General features: G+C 36.9%; 1 protein-coding gene and 1 long non-coding RNA gene across 2 annotated transcripts; one reads left to right on the top strand and one right to left on the bottom strand.

Moving 5' to 3' along the window:
* Window positions 1–1,699: 1,699 nt before the first annotated feature.
* LOC132614208 (putative ribosomal large subunit pseudouridine synthase SVR1, chloroplastic) lies at window positions 1,700–8,455 on the bottom strand. The gene is made up of 11 exons (XM_060328612.1): window positions 8,165–8,455; window positions 7,267–7,491; window positions 6,043–6,122; window positions 5,830–5,930; window positions 5,656–5,728; window positions 5,339–5,432; window positions 5,180–5,228; window positions 4,393–4,543; window positions 3,233–3,289; window positions 2,838–2,893; window positions 1,700–2,170 (listed from the first exon to the last, which is right to left on the bottom strand). The coding sequence occupies exons 1-11, from the start codon at window positions 8,409–8,411 to the stop codon at window positions 2,110–2,112; spliced, it is 1,194 nt and encodes a 397-aa protein (XP_060184595.1). The 5' UTR covers window positions 8,412–8,455; the 3' UTR covers window positions 1,700–2,109.
* Window positions 8,456–9,701: 1,246 nt separating this feature from the next.
* On the top strand, window positions 9,702–15,794 carry LOC132615399 (uncharacterized). Its single transcript, XR_009572681.1, has 4 exons — window positions 9,702–9,855; window positions 10,619–10,690; window positions 13,506–13,556; window positions 14,856–15,794. It is a non-coding gene; the product is annotated as an uncharacterized LOC132615399 (long non-coding RNA).
* The last annotated feature ends 1,911 nt before the right edge of the window (window positions 15,795–17,705 follow it).

Here is a 17,705-nt window from a genome sequence, read left to right as displayed (position 1 = left end):
AAACAGTTTGAACTTTGAAGTGTTGCATAATTCACCAATATTTTTGGCACTTTTAACACCTATAATAATTTATGTAGAAAACATGTGAACTTTAACATGGGTTGCCGGCCTAAGCCAGCTTGTACTAGCTAGCTCTACAAATATATCTCTGTGTCACTATCAATATGACATTGACCACGTCCTTGCTATTTTCTGCAATAATTCAAATGTTCTCCCCATTTGTTTTAGGCTTGTTCGACTTTTTTTTATTCAATTAAAAAAAAAAGTAGAAGGTTAAATATGTTTCCCATTGCTTTGAGAGAAGTTAAGTGGGTGGGCTGGAGGTTAGAAGAAAAATAGCATATGACGTATTCTATTTTTTGACATTTAATTACGTGAAACGTTGAAACAATTATTTTTATAAATTGTATATACTCTACGATCAATTAATACTATGCATTATTACTTTGGTCGTTCAGTCATGATAAATTAAAATAATAAATACTAGACGTGAATATTTTTTTTCCGCAAGAAAGTAACTAGTCCTTGGCTACACATTTATTACCTGAAGGCTGATTCCTCTAGTCAAGTTTAAGGTATATACGTAGTGTAAAAAACTTTTACACAGTCAACCCACATTTATATAAAATAGTAGGAAACTTATCTTATTTTCAAGACATTTCAAAGAAATTTACCGTGAATATCATTTAAGTAATTTGATAGTGTAAGAAATTGTTTATGACAACTATATACACAGCTTAAACTCAATGGAAATTATATAACTTAAACTCTGAGACTTAGCAGCCTTAACCAGCCGTCCGGTAGACGACACAAAAAGGAGACGAGAGAATAAATAGTCAGATCCAAGAAGGTTCTATTTATGCTTTATTGATTTTTTTAATTTAATTTAATTAAACTTTTTTTGAACTACACTGGATCTTTATGTTCCATATCTGTCGGCAATATTAAAGAATGCCCCATCGGGTGTGCACGTGGTTTCTTAGTTAGGAAATTCCCTCTTCCATGTTCTAGTCAACCATATTTTTGCAACACGAGCAACATCACTTGGATTATCAATGTAAATAATCCTGTCTTTAACTAGAAATCTCGAGTCCGAGTCCTGAAAATAGAGTATTTTTGATAGGAAGGGTTTTATCCTATAACGTAATTTTCTGACATAAATTCAAATTAATCAAGCCCCAAATGGTAAGGTAGTATTTTATCCTACTACAACACAACAACAACAACAACAACCAACCAAAAAAAAAAAAAAAGTGTAACTCCACTAAGTAGAGTCTGTGAAGAGTAGGACCTTGCCTCTCCCTTTTGGGAAGTATTTATCCTCCAAAGTGAAATTTCTCAACATAAATCCAAACTAGTGGGGGCCCAGGTGGGTACCATACACCAGATGTCGGGTGGGACACCAAAATAAAAAATAAAAAAAAATCAGTGTACAAAACCAAATCCAGGGATTGAACTACAGAACATGACTCGTAAATTGCTGGCAAGAACCATAACCTGAATCATTTTACTTCAATCATTGTAAATTCATTCAACAAAAACAACTAAGCCTCAAATCCAAACAAGTTCAAATTGGCCGAAAAGACGAGTTCCCACTGTCCATATTGTTCCATTCGGCTCACCATTCGGCTCAACTCAACTCAATCGAACATTATATGTAAAATAAAGTAAAAAAGAATATTATATGTAAAATAAAATAAAAAAGTACAAGTTCTCCATATTTTCTATTGTGTTGGCATATAAAATCTCTGACAGGATTAAGAGTCGTCGAATACATTGTACATTCATCAACAACATAATTATGCTATGTACAATCTTACAGGCCTGTTGCTTGTTAGTTGGCATATAGGCAGAGAGATGCTATTCAATGAAGGTACTAAGCACCCAATTTCAGGAATATTCACTGATGACAGCCGACATATGGTGCACTCATCTTGCAATGACTAAGACCTTATACCTTATCAGATCTGCAAAATTTGGAAGGTTCGATAAATGCAGAAAGTGAATGCTACCAAGCAGTCACTGCCTAATTTTTCTGCATAATCCTCGATTTTTATGCTGGTTTGATGCATGTTCTTCTTGGGAAGCTGTGTTCTGATCTCATCCAACTTAACTCTTCCAACCCAATGCCTTCAGTTGAGCTTGATTTAATTCAACATGCTTGCCAAGCCTGCACATTTTTAGAATTAACACTGTTGGGATACTATTGCAAGAAAGGAACGCTGAGAAACACGCAGAAAATCGAAGGAACCAATGGAAACAAGTAAATAGTACAAATTCCCAACCACTAGGCCTATATATGTATCATGTAGCCATTCTAACGACCAGGCCCATGTTAAAATGCGGAACTGGTAAGTTTTTGGCCTAAATAGCATAATAGGAGACAGGAAAAGTGAACATTTAAATAGGGAAAAGGGCCTAATATACCCCTCTACTTTATTAAATTGTTCAACTTTATCCTCCATTATACTATCTGGCCAATTTTACCCTTGTCGTTACGAAACTTATTAAACATAACCCCAAATTAACCTCCAATCTGGCCAAAATTGTCCAATTTCAATAGAAATTACCCATTTCGAACAAACCCCAATGTAAACCCAACCCGCCACCCACCAGACTAAAACCCTTATTTTCCCTATAAAGAAGTGCAAAGTCAGTTCTTTGTCTGTGTTTTAGGCGTGACATATTTCACAATTACAGAGCTTTAAATGTGTGTTATCTAAGACTGCACAAATCAGCTTTTATACAGATTGAAGATGTATACATTATAACATGACCTTCCTAATCATATTACTGCTTCACCAAAAAAAGTCCAGAAAGGAAAACGGCAAACTTACGCAAGATCTGCAGGAAGCCTGAAACCACCTATACGTATACGCTTCAGTGCACGCAACTGAAATACAAAAAAAAAAATAAAAAAAAATAACAGAGTTGAGGTCAACACAAGTAACATCACAAATTTAAGAACAAAAATTGAAACTTACACCAGTGAAAGGCAAACCATAATAACAAATCCAGGGATCTTTTCGGAAGTGAAACTAAAACAAGTGAGCATGTAAGCTTCTGACAATCACAAGTTGAACATGTCTAATAGCTACACCACAGTATAATGATATGAACTCTATCTTATCTTCGCACAAATACATCAATTTCTTTAGCTCTCACGAAGATATGATCCATTATGTAAGAACAGGTATGTTGGCCAGAAAAAAACTCGTTAGAACCAAAATACCTGAAGTCCAGCATTTTTCACAAGTTCACGAACTTCATGATTCCGTCCTTCATGAACCTATATCGTTAGGAAAAGAAGAAATTTAGGTCCACTGAGTCAATTTCTCACGCGAATAAAGAAATCAACAGCATTACTAATAGTATACAGCAGATTGAAGGAACTATGATATACAAGAAAAAGGTTTATTTGCATCAGCCCAGTCTAGACTGGCCTATTTTTTTTTTATTTTTTTTTGGTGACCGAGAAATTCGTCTGGAGCAGAACCTTTGGAGCAACCGCAGCCTTCGAAACTCGGGGATGAGGGGCCCACCCCCTACCATTCTCCACTTACGTTAGTTAGTTCGCTTGTCGTGGGGCTCGAACTTGTGACCTTGGACAAAAGTCCCTCAACCTTTGCCAATTGAACTAACCCCCAGGGCCAGCTAGACTGGCCTATCTTGTGGAACTTGATATGTAGAAGATTGTTTATTACGAAAGAAAGTGAATGCCAGTTAATCTAACAGTTCAGTAGAACCCACTTAAAAGCAACTAAAATCAGAGATCACATAATAAACTCATAGACTGTAGTGAGAAAAATAGAATGCGCTACTTTATCTATCCTTCCATAAATTTTGTAGCCTGATACTCTAGTCTATCCTAGACCGGTATGGCCCAACTTCTGCTCAAGCCCTAAACATACTTGCACTAGACAAATGAAGTGAACTAGCTACAAGTGCATTAACAGGAATATTATTCAAGGAAAACTAAGTTATATTCCCAACTATATAGCACAATGACAAACAGTACTGGGTAAAAAGAATGAGATTGTCAAATTTGTTTGACCAGTATCGCCGCTAAAATAAGCATAATGAAGCTTCTTATCTTCTGCTCATTTGCTTTAGGATCCTACTCAAACAAAAAATGTGTAGCAAAAAAGGGCTTTTAACACATTTGGCCCACCGCTAAACAAATATACAAAAACAATATACACAAATTATGTATATTACATATCATATAAAAAAATATACATTTAGCGGCTATTATTTTGGTGGGGGCCTATAAAAAAAAAGTAATTTTTTTGACAGCATAGCCTATATCAACTAGTTCAGGATTTTAAGAAAACAATACAGAGCTAGGTGTCTCTTCTAATAGACAAACAAAGATAAGTGACTGAACAGTACCACAATACGCAGACGAGGTCTTGGTTTGTCAGGCTGCCCTGGTAGTAGTTCCACATTATGTGGGGTGCAATGGACACCATCAATAACTGTTCCCTCACTAATGGCTATCAAGTGTCGCTTATGAACTTCACCATCGATAGTTGCGATGTATCTAGAAAAAGAATCATCTGGTTAGTGGTGATCATATAAGAAAGATTGGTTGAATGCTTAAACTTTCAACTATACACATGTTTCGAAGAAGAAGAAGAAGAAGATGGAAAGAACAGCTAATAGCAGAAGACAAGTACAGTAAGGTTGTGTTAGGTATGAAGGAAAATGTTTTCTTGGAAAACAAGTGGGTTTCTTACTTATTTTCTAGTGTTTAAGTTAGCAAAAGAATATTTTATCAAGAGCATTATGGGGATGAGACGGGGTGGGGAGTGGAGGTTCGGGGGTGGCAGCCTGGCAGGGTTGGGATGGTCAAGGGCTGGGGGGTTGGGTGGGTGGGGAGGTGACAATGAATTTGAAATGTCACTTATGGAACTTGTTTTCTCCACTTCTATTAGGGAACTCATTTTCCTCATTTTTAAGGAACTTATTTCCCCAGAGAAAATATTTTTCAAAGCATTTTGACCAACCAAACATAGGAAAATTGGAATATATCTTCCAGAAAATGTTTTCCTCCCCACTAAACACACCCTAAATGTCACAAAAATATCATCACAGTGTACAGATGATTGTGTATGTGACCCAAAATAGAAAGCAAGGCATATAAACCATAAAAAGGAAAATCATCATAAGACCATACTCCTTTGACAAATTAGACGAAGGATGTGAAATCTGGTGGGCGAACTCCCCTGAAACAACAAAAACCAGATTACTATGGAGTTTATCTTTTCTTATAAGATCTCGGTGAGGTCACAAATAACATGTTCTGTGGAATTATAAAAGAAAATGACATCTATACCATCATTAGTCACAATAATCAAGCCAGTCGTGGCAACATCAAGTCTGCCAACTGTATAGAGCCGAGGTTTTGGTTGTCCAGGATGCCTTTTATCCTTTAAAAAGAAGACACAGCAGATATAAAAAGTCAAGAGTATAGTACAAGCAATGCCATTCGAAAGCAACAGCTTCTCTTTTGGACACAACTTTTAGAGCTATCTGTGTACATAACATAATTCCTATAAATTAGCTCTACAAAACAACTCATTATTCGCAGGACACAGTTTTCCACAAGAACAAACATTTGAAGAAGACCCACACAAGCAGAAGACAACGTACCCAACTCTTTATAAAATCGTCAAAAAGGGCCATGACTGACTTAGTTTCTTTCTCTCCGGATGAGCATATGTACCTGTAATTTTGTCAAACCTGAATCAACTCGACTAACAGACATAACAAACAAAAGTCCAAACTCCTCCACTATCATTAATAAAAAGAGAAGGATAGACACACCCTTTTGGCTTGTTTAGTGCAAGATAGACCTTTGAAGGCAACTTCTTAGGAAGACGATTTCCGTTGACATAAATTATGTCCCTAGCTGGATCAACTTTAGTCTGCCAACAAGGAGAATAGATATCAACAATCTATCCAAACAAAAAAGAAAAACATGCACTGGATTCAAAACCTAACAACTTTTGCAATATAAGGAGCATTTCTGAACTTGACCTGTGGAGTCTTACAAACAGAACCGTTCACAGTAACCCGACCTTGAAAAATCAGCTCTTCACTGCTCCGTCTGGATGCCACTATAAAACAAATCCTCAATTTCAAATAATCTACTAGCATTGTCATTGTTCTTAATACGTTGACTCTCATTATTTTAACATCTCATAAGTTTTTTTGATAAGGTTTTAATATCTCATAAGTATCACATACATGTACAAAAGAGCAAGCCCTGTAAACAAAAAAAACTATTTTCTAGCACCAGTAACATCCAAATGAGTTCTAAATATTATTGCCACCACAAAACTTTTTTCCTTTTGATAACCGAGAAATCACTGAGGGCCAATAGCTCACGGTCAAAACTCGGTGGATAATGGGGTCCGCCCTTCAACACAAACTACGACATCAGCAACAATTTTTTTTTTTTTGAGAAGGTAACATTGTATCAGCAACTATCTGTTGATACAACATAAGATATTGATAATGCAATTACAATACTCTTTAAGATATGGCATAACACAATCTATGGCGTCAAGAATTAGCAAAACACAAATCCTTTTAGTCTCTTCTCTCAATTTTTGTAATCTCGTCTCATTTAATGAGTACTGAACTGAAATGGGCTCAAATGGAGCGGAATATATCGAAAGATTCATATACCCCGACCCCAACTAGTTTGGAATAGACCCAATTATGCAGTGGTTAGTCCCTCAATATTTCTAGTCTGGAGTATTGGAATGATACGGGCCCCAATGTTGGGGAATACATATAACAGATTCTTATTGCCAACCCAACTTGATTCCAGATTGAGGCTTAGAGTGTGTTTGGCATGAAGGAAAATGTTTCCTTGGAAAACGAGTTTCTTACTTATTTTTTAGTGTTTGACAAATAAGCAAGAAAATATTATACTAAGAGCATTTATAAGTAATCTAGCTAAACACTACGAGACTGGTATGGGGTGGGGGTTGGGGGTGTTGGGTGGGCAGGGAGTGAACTTGCAATGTCACTTATGGAACTTGTTTTCACTACTTCCATTAGGAAATCATTTTCCTCATTTTTAAGGAACTTGTTCCAAAATATTTTGGCCAACCAAACATGGGAAAATTGGAAAATATTTTACTCCATACCAAACACACCCTTAGTCGTTGTCATTGTCCTTAAATTTAGCACAATGGTGAAAAGGGTATCTGAAAATTCAGAAAAGAGTACCATTAGAGATGCAAAAGTTACCTCCGGAAGCAGCAAGGACTTTAGCGAGGCGTTGAGGAGGGTCTCTGAAGTTCTCATTATAAAACCGGCGAGCCGCCTTAGAATGCTTAGGCTCAGCTGTCGGACCCACCCTTGCCGCGGCTTTAGAACCAATCTCTTTTCCCTTTTTCTTTTTCTTGCTTGTGCTAGCATTAGCCATCTCGTGGAGTAGACGAGCCGGAGGTGTAGATTGGAGAGTGAGGTTACCTTTTCCAAAACAACAAGAACATCAAATTTAGTGTAATTCCACAAGTGGGGTCTACGCAGACCTTACCCCTACCTTTGTGGGGTAGAGAGGTTGTTTCCAATAGACCCTCGGCTCAAAAGAAATGCATCCGACACAGTACTGTAAGCCCCTTAAATTTGTCAGGATACTCCATTTAGACACTCGAACTAAGCCCTGCTTCAATTGAACACCTCAACTCTTAATAAAGTGTTTCCATCAGACATTTTCTGTTCCAATTTTGGAAGAAAAAAAAATTAGCTTGTATTTTCATTCAGCTATTAGGTAGTTAAGTTAATCACATAAAATACCCACTTCCTTTAATTATACACATGAACCTTAAGTAGAAAAATGCCTGGGGTTTTACGGCTTATAGAGGTGAATGCGTATAATTAAAGGAGATAGATATATTTCAATGTGGTTAACTTAACTACCTAACAGACGAATGAAAACACACACAAAAAGTTTTCCAAAATTTGAACCGAAAGTATCTAATCGGAATACTTTATTAGGAGTAGTTGACGTGTTCAATTGGAACAAACCTTAGTTCGAGTGATTAAATGAAATATCCTGACAAGTTTGTTTAAGGGGCTACCTACCTATGCATTAAGCCAATAATAAAACAGGGAAATAGCAAGATAGAAGGACTGATATGACCTTTTTCATCACGTACAATCCAAGGTATATACAATTGGCCACCAAGTTCAGTATTATCTAAATTAGGGTTTATTGGATTTGCGGGTTCGGGTTTGGGTTTGGGTTTTGGTGGAGCAAAAGTGATGTTGAATTCATTTGAGGAAGAAGATGATGCAATGAATGTACGAATGTGGCGGCGCGTGTATGGAGTTGCGCGCGTGAGGTTGAAGGAAGTGAAAGCGGATGTCGCCGCCGCAATCGCAGCCATCTCCGGTGGTGTATTTTTTGATAAGGTTTTGTGAAGATGATGATAGGAAATATGGTTATAATAATTAGGCAATTCACTTTTTTCTGTATTTTTTTTTTTTTTGGCTAAAATAATTTTTATTTTAATTTGGAATTTTTGTAGTTAAATTTGTGTTTGGTTATAGCTTTTGGTAAAGAATATTTAGTTTATTTTTTCTTATAATCGTGGTATCTGAGCCAGCTTACATGCATTTCGAGTATTCGAAGTGATACGTGACACCTTCCACCAGTAATAAATATCGGGTAATTTTGCTCACTAAAGCTAAAACATATGTGAAGAAATCTCCTCGTGTTTTAATTATATTGCTGAGGAGTGCATTTATTAAATTTTATTTATTCAATACTTGAGTTTTTTTTTTGCTTTAAGTAAACTTGATATAATAATGGCACGAGATGAGTTTATAGGGAAAAAATATGATTAGTGAAGATTTTGAGTACATAATGGTAAAAATAATAATAATAGAAGTTCAGGATTCATTATTGGATGATACATAAATAGACCTTCAAAGGCAAAAGACTCCAACAAAGGCATCAAACCAAAGTATTAAAACATACTCCAACTAGTTGATATTAATCAAATTTTTTTTATTGCATAGAAACCTCTTCTATAAATCTTCTTACTATGTTTGAACATACATCAAACCCTTAAAAGATATGACTCCACTTAAGATAGCATTGCAGTCAGCAAAACTCACATCTTAAAAGACCAATTTTGAGTTGATTAATTATCAATCCAGCTAGAAACTGCTCCACTGATATATAGTTGAGTAATAAACAATGTATTACTTGCATCAATCTATATATAATATAAAGCTAGGCATAGACAAGGTCATGTTGTTATATCCCGTAATTTTGCACATTCGGAAAATTCGAAATAATTTTGACTTGTAAAAAATAAGGTCATATTTGATTTTTATTCAACATATATGTGTTGTTCATGAAGTGTTGATGTGGAAATATGGAGGAAGGCCAAGGGCAAAATTAGAAATTTCGAAAAATTAGTTTTATAAATTACAAATACTAACCAAAGTAAATGAGCTAGGAAAAAAATGAAAGAAATTGAGGCTCAATATTGGTGTGGTGGCCGGCCATGGGTATGGCCCAAGGCCCATGTGGAGATTAAAAATTAGCAAATATAAGTGAGGACCCATCATCTTTTATCATTCAACATTCAAGAACATTCAAGAGAGAGAGAAAGAAATTGAGAGCAATAAAGAAAAAAAAAAGGGGGGGGGGGGGGGGGTTTGGCCATAGTGGAGAAAGAAAGTAAAATTTTTGTCCATCAACTTTGATCCAAAAATCATAAATTTCTAGTATTCCTACTAAGCTCAAGACCCTCTTTACCGGGATATAAATTTCGAGGCAAGAAAGTACTTTTTTTATCAAGTGGAAAAATTGGAAAAAAGGTAAAAAAATTGTATCTTTTCTTATGGAAAATTTCTATTGTTATAGTGAGTAGAATATAATGAAAAATATGGAGATGTTGTGTGTGGTGTGTGAGCCGTGTGTGTGTTGTGGCCGTGTGGTGTCTTTTGTAAAGGAAGATGAATTGAATTTGTTTAGTATGTTAATTATGTTGTTGTGGCATTGTGATGTAAATGGAAAATTAATGGTTATAGTTGGCATGAAAAATTTGTTGTTAAGTTGTCGTCGGAAAGTATGTGACTTTATTATAGTTTATGTAATTATGGGAACGGAGTTGTAAGATGCAAATTGTTGTTGTTGTTGATGGAATTGGAAGAAGAAAATGCGACGTTGCGACTTTGTCACATTTGTGGAGATTTCGAATGGAATATGGTGATAGTGGGATTATGGAATATTTTGTAGAATTGTATGAAATGCTTGAATGGTATTTGGTCGATCTTGAATTAATAATGAATATGTGAACATTGGAAGCGACTTGAAATTTCGTAGTTGAATTGAATAATGGTGAATTATGTTGAAAAGAAGGTTACTAATGTTAGAATGTGTTTTGAATTGATTATTGATGTTATTGCTATGGTTGTTGGTATTGTTGGTATGGTTGTTGATGAATTTGGCCGAGTTGTATTCTCGGGGATGTTGAATTACAGGGGAGATGCTGCCGAAATTTCTGTAGACAAGTACTAATTAGAATTGAATCTCTAAGTACTTGTAGCTAATATTTGGTAATTGATAATATTATTATAGATATTGGAGAACCCGAGACTTGAGTCAGGATTTTTCTAGCGAGCGATCGGGATTTGTTAGCGAGCGATTGAGGTATGTAAAGCCTATCGTTCCTTCTTTTTGGCATGATCCTTTTTGGAAGAAACAAAATGTATATGTATGCTTATAAAGAAAATCCTATTCTTAGAGCCACTAGGTTGGCTAACATCTTTGACCTCCATACCATATGGCTGGATACATATTTTATGATATTCAAAGATTCTATTTGTTATGTTCCGAATGTGGTTCGAAAGAAAAAAGAGAAGACTAAAGCCTTTGATGAATATTTCGATATGAAAATATGGTCTTAAAGTCTCCATTTGATTTGATCCATAATGTTATCCGCGAGTTTCCTAGTATGAATATGTGATCCATAATGATGTCCGAAAAATATTTGATATGACTAAAGTTTTGAATATGTATATTTCGGATATGTGAATATGATTCTAAGGCTCCGTTTGATTTGCTCCACAATGTTATTTGAAAGATTCTTAATACGAATGACACCTAAATTATGACCTATGAAATGTTTTCTTTTGAAGGTTTTGTAATTCAAAAGCTCGCAACTTTTGTATACTAATTCTGATTGACTCGATACTTACTTTGAGCCTTCTGATATCAGTATGTATATATGTAATTATTCATCGAGTCCTGGAATTTATTTATTGATATGCATATGGTTTCCGCACTACTCCGCTCGTGCCTACTACTATGACATCGTTCGCCGGTTCCCGGGCCGGTTTTGTGATCGTGCGCATTATGTTATATTCGGCAGTATGATGTGTTACGGTTCCCGAGACCTCGCCATAGGGCCGGGTTCCGCTTATATACGGAGTTATGATGTGATATGGCATATGATGTGTTCTGATGATGTGATATGTTTGATGATATGGTATGTTCGGGAATTGTACGGAGATTTGAAACCTTCTAGAGATGATGTGTCGTGGCGCCAGCGTCGGAGTGGCGACCACGTTCTTGAGCCCTATGCATGATTTTATTTGCATTATATATTTTCAGTATAGGTTTTGACATACTAATTCTGTATCCATTTTCTGTACTCCTCACTTCAGTTATGATTCGGATTTCTGTACTTCATGCTTTACATACTCAGTACATATTTCGTACTGACCCCCTTTCTTCGGGGGCTGGGTTTCATGCCCGCAGATACAGACGTTTGTTTTGGTGATCCTCCGGTATAGGATACATGTTCTGTCACTTGGAGTACTCCTTTTGATCCGGAGCTCATACTTTTGATACATATCTTCTGTATATACGTTCTGTGTATGTATGGCTATTTGGGTACGGCGGGGCCCTGTCCCATCATATGTTTCTGTTATGTTTTGTAGAGGCCTGTAGTCATATAAGTGGGTCATAGGTCATGTTTGTTCGTTTCTGTTTATGATCTGTGCCTTAAGCTGTTACATCCGACATTTTTGCTTATTCGAAAATTCGAAATAATTTGACTTGTAATGAATAAGGCCACAATTGGACCTTACTTGATATGAATGTGTAGGTTGTGAATACAATGGTGTGGAATTACGAAAGGTGGCCAAGGGCAAAATTGGAATTTTGGAAACTTGCTCCATAAATTACAAAATTAGCCAAGTGGACTCAAAAGAAAATAAGAGAAAATGAGGCCCATTTGGGGAGAGGCCCAACCGGCCATAAGTAAGTGCCAAGCCCATCATAAATTAATTAAGAGGTTAATTATTTATACATGGATAAGTGTCAAGAAGCTTCAAGAAAAAGGAATCAAGAACAAACAAAAAAAAAACAAAGAGAGAGAGAGAGGGCATTTCGGGTTTAAGAGAAGAGAAAAGAAAAGGAAAGAAAAAAATTCCAAGCTTCAAATCTTGATGCAAAAATCTATAATTTTCTTGAATTCTTACTAAGCACAAAGCCCTCTACAAAGTGGTATAAATATTGAGGCCAAAGGTGACCTTGGTGACAAGTGAAAAACTTGAAGAAAAGGTAAGAATTTTACCATTCCTATGCCATGAAATATATGTATGTATGTTGTAGTATGTGTGAATGAATGAAAAGCATGAAAACTTTGTATGTTGGAATGAGAGTGGGTTGGCCGAATGTGTGCATGAATTGTAGGTTCAAGTATGGCTTGAATTCATGTTGTAATTTAGTTGTAGTATGGTGGAAATTGTATTAGAAATGAAAGTGGAATGAATTAGTGAAAATTGGAAAATATAGGAGGTGGCCGTGTGGTATTGTTATATGGTGATGGAGTATGAATTTGATCTTGTTTGTATGCTAAGTGTGTTATGGTGAAGTGAATGGAAAAAATAACAATCTTTATTGTCATGGAAAAATGGTTATCAAGTTGTTGTAGGAAAACATGCAACTTTGTTATGATTTATGTAAAAATGGAAATGAAAGTATCAAGAGGCAAATCATGATTATTGCTGATGAATTTGGAAGATGGAAATATATAATGAACTTGTATGTTGAAGGTTAGGAAAAATTGGAAAAGTAGTGGCTTAATGGAAAGTTTGAATATTTGCATATCTTATGAATATTGTGTGAAAATGGTATGGATGCCTCCGATGTATGTTGTAATGATTTTGATGGATAATGAATATGAAAATAACAAGTTTGGTTTGGAAATGTAAGTTGGAAACGAAAGATGTTTCGTTATGTCGAAAGATGGCTAGTGATGCCATAGTGTATGTTTTAATGTCTGTTATTGTTTTGATGTTGTCTCTGGGTTGTTGTGTTGATGAATTGAGCCGAGCTAAGTCTCGGGGATGTCTTATATACAGAGGAAATGCTGCCGAAATTTCGGTAGGCAAGTATGTGTTAAGTTGAATTATTGAAAAGTTTGAAACTAACAAATGGTAAACTTGACCATTTCTAGATTTTGGACGAAATTGAAGTCGACGTCAAGCGAGCGTAAGGCGCTATCGAGGTATGTGAAGCATTTCCCTTTGTTCCTAGGCATGTTCTGGATGTGATAGGCTCGGCCGCGAGCCTTAAGTACGACTCTGTTCCCCGGAATTCGAGACGGAAAACCGCTCCAATTCCTTCAATCCAATTGAAGCTATTTTCTTGCAATTGCCTTTGAAGTGAGTTTTGTGCAAAACTTCCCTAAACGGAGTCGGAACACTTCCAAACGATTATGGATGACCTCATAAGGTCTATTAGCGATAATCTACACATGTTGCCTCGAGTTGGTCCGAGGCGGGCCCACAAGGCCCGGTATCTTTTGTAATACTTTAAATACTCCCATTTTGTCCGATTTTCTCAGAAAACATCTGAACTATTATTTTGATTATGATACCACTATTTTTATGAAATTCTTATAAAATGGCTTCTGAACATCTGAGAATCCGATTCTGATAATAATCTGTCGTGCCTTCCCAAGTAGGATATAGGCGCGTACTATGCATACTATCCGTATACTCTGATTTTGGCTCGTCGTTTGGCACCCTTCAGTCTGATTGAGTCTGTATGTGAGTTTGTATGTATGTGGTTTCCCATGGATCTGTTCGTGGCTGTCTCAATGCATTCCTTCACTGCGTCCCGGGCCAGGTTCTGTTATCGTGCATATTCCTCTGCATTGTTCACCGCGTCCCTCGGTGTGCGGGCCGGGATCTGTTATATCTGTATGATTATGATATATTGATCTGTGTATGGGGATGGCGGCCAGGATGGCATCTGATATGATCTGATCTGATCTGATCTGATTCTGTCTGTCCACCGCGTCCCGTACTAAGAGGGCCGGGTTCTGTTTACCGCGCCCCCAGACAGGGCCGGGATCTGTATGTCTGTATGCATGTGCCATCAGTATGTATATAAGCACATGCCTCTGTATGATTCTGTATGATTCAGTATGACTCTGCACTACTCTGCATGCATAATTCTGTCTGGTATACTTCTGTCTGTCCGTCTGAACTACGACTATGTCTGTATGTCCGTATGGATTATGATTCTGTATGTCCGTATGGATTCTGATTCTGCTCGTCTGTCCGGATTATGATTCTGTCGGTCTGTCCGAACCATGATTCTGTTTATCTGTATGGACCACGATTTTGTATGTCTGTCTGGATCATGACTCTGCCCGTCTGTCTGATGTATGGTTCTGTCCGTTATATTTCTGTGACTCCGGTTCGGACTATGATTGTATCTGTTATGTTTCTGCTTTACATACTCGGTACATTTTTCGTACTGACCCCCGTTCTTCGGGGGCTGCGCTACATGCCCGCAGGTACAGACGCACCAGGTGATACGCCGCCAGCGTAGGTTTCTGACTCTGCTGTTCGAAGAGCTCCTTTGATCCGGAGCGTACACTTTTGGTATATATCTTCTGTTTTCCGTATGTTCTGTATGTATGGAAATTCTGGGTACGGCGGGGCCCTGTCCCGTCATCTGATTCTGTATGTCTGTAGAGGCCTGTAGATAGATGTGTGGGTTACGAGTTTCGTCTGTATGTTAGCCTTATCGGCTTATCTGTAAATGTCTGCATGTTCAGGTATATATATATGTTTGCGCGCGTGCCGTATCTGTATCGGCCTACTTCTGTAATATCCGTTTGAAAAAAAAAATCTGTTCGATACGAAATTCGGTCAGGTAGGTATGTACGGGTACCCAGCTAGGGTACCAGTCGCGGCCCACGGGGTTGGGTTGTGACATAAGCGGTCCCCGTTGCTGTTATGGCCAAAACGGCCCATATGTTTGTATATGTTTGTAGGTCTGGGCGATGTGTATTCCGCCAGCCTACCAGATTTGATATGATATTTCTGTACGAGCAACCGCTTAAGTTGTTCTTAATATCTGTTTGAAATAACGTACGTTAAGTCGGGATAAATCTTTGATATGTCGATCTGGTATGTAAGTCAGTTTGGGTGTCCAAATAGGGCACCAGTCGCGGCCCACGGGGCTGGATCGTGACAAATGTGACACCTCTCTATGGCCTAGAAAACTATTTATCTTTTTTCTCCTTTTTTTGAGATTTTTTAGTCTCTAAATGTATTTTTAAATCTTTTCTCTTTCTCCTCCAATTAATGTATACTAAATGTTAGTAAAAAGCAAAAAACTCATCCTCTGCCCACGTCTGAGATTCATAACTCCTAAGTTTCTTTGATTTTTTTTTTTTGGTTATTTAAAGAGTTGATCACCTTTCTGTCATGTCCAAAAATTGTCTCAAATCTCGCGTTCAATTAACAAAATTATTTTTTATTTATTTCTCTTGGCCTTATTGTAATTATAAAATGAGAATATCACCTATTACTTTAAGTATTTTTCTCTTTTGTATTTAATATTTTTACAAGGAGTAACTACTCATAACTCACACCTCTTTAATTACTCTTAGTAATATCCCTAACTCTCATACTTTAATTTTTCATGCCCATAACCCCCATATTTTAATTTGTAAGTTTGTGATACCTTATGGTATTCTTCCATTCTGCCTATATAAATTTTCATATTGTCTTATTCATATTGTAGAGAAATCAAGAAATAGCTTAACATTTTCATATTGTCTTATTCATGGTAGGAACATATCCCCAACATATTCGTCATAAACATTTTCTCATATTTGGTGTCGTCGTAGTCATTATAAAATCATATTCGTCGTTTTAGTCATAAAAGCTTTCAATCTCTTAAAACTTGATTTTTGGAAAATATGGACATTTAAAAAAAAACAATTATAAACTATTAGGAAAAGGATTATACCTTGGAGTCATAGACTAGTCATAGATTTCTAGCTTTTGCAAGCAAAGAAGATGTATATAAAAACCTTTAAGACATTATAACGTGGGGATCATGCCTTTGGAAGAAAAGAGACGAGCCTTAACATACCTGTTCAATCTCCTATTGGCTACGCTTATTCGTTCAAGCCCGTAAATCTACATTTAAGAGGATTTACACAAACATTAGCCTCTTTATCGCACATTCGTACCATATTCCAAATTATACTATTTTATATCCTGCCGAAAATCGGGCAGCACCTCCCCTGCTTATATGCCTAGCCCGATTTCTTAATTCAGCAACCAACAACAACAACAACAATACCAACATTAATTATAATGTTTCCAACTCCAAAATATCTCATAAAACAGGCCACACGCTGTTTTTCAACTTTTATAACTAATTAACTCAGTATAAAATTATTTAATCGCGTCTTCTTCGTAAATAAACCAATATTCATACAAATACAAAGAGATTCATACCTTTCTCCCCTTAATATTTCCTTATCTTCACTTTTTCACGCTAAGTTTAGATCACCACACGTCGTTATATGATTCTGCAACGAAAACTATACGCTATCTGGACTGAAATTTGAAAATTATACCTGGTTTTGGCTAAAAAGTGGTTGTGGAATGGTTGGGGAATTTTCCAGAATTTTTGGGATGTTTTTGAGGGTCTTTGGCTGAAGAAATGGGGGTTTACCCCTTTTTATAACGTTCTGGGTTCTGTCCAGAATCGTCCAGAAAACCTTCAGCGCGATCGCTCCTGCTTTGGGCTTGTTCGCGCTGGTCCAGTTTTTCTGACTGGACCTTCGTTCAGTTAAACAGTCATAACTTTTGATCCTGATCTCGTGTGAGGGCCCACGACCTATGGTTGGAAAGATAATTCAATTATCTACAACTTCTATTGCTTTATTCGTTTCCAAATTCCAAACATATGATACCGTTATTGCCCCTCCAAGTCAGATAATCCCAAAATGTTTCCTTAAATCGTCCTTTTGGAGGGCGGCTAATGCCCATATTTGGCTTAAGGGTTCTTCTTGGGACTTGCTCAACATTCCATATACCACTCATATGTACCTTCGTATGTTCTTTATGAAACTCTGACGTGTGGGACCCACTAGGCATCCAGTAACGAAAATTTCTGATTGAGCGCCATATGAACCAGTTCATCCCATAAGGTCTCCAAATGCCATGTATATGTTATTGTTACCTTTTTATAACACAAACTTCATTCCGAACTTGATTCTTAAATTTTTGTTCAGCGCGTTCGCGCCACGTGGGCCCGCTTTCGCGCTGTATCGGCCGTTTGGCCTTCTGCGCGTTCGCGCCACTCTCGGGCGCGTTCGCGTAGGCCATTTTCCTGGCTT

The sequence above is a fragment of the Lycium barbarum genome, chromosome 10, assembly GCF_019175385.1.
Source record: "Lycium barbarum isolate Lr01 chromosome 10, ASM1917538v2, whole genome shotgun sequence".
Taxonomy (NCBI): domain Eukaryota; kingdom Viridiplantae; phylum Streptophyta; class Magnoliopsida; order Solanales; family Solanaceae; genus Lycium; species Lycium barbarum.
Note: the sequence above shows the minus strand (reverse complement) of the source record. Positions and strands in the feature narration are given on the sequence as shown.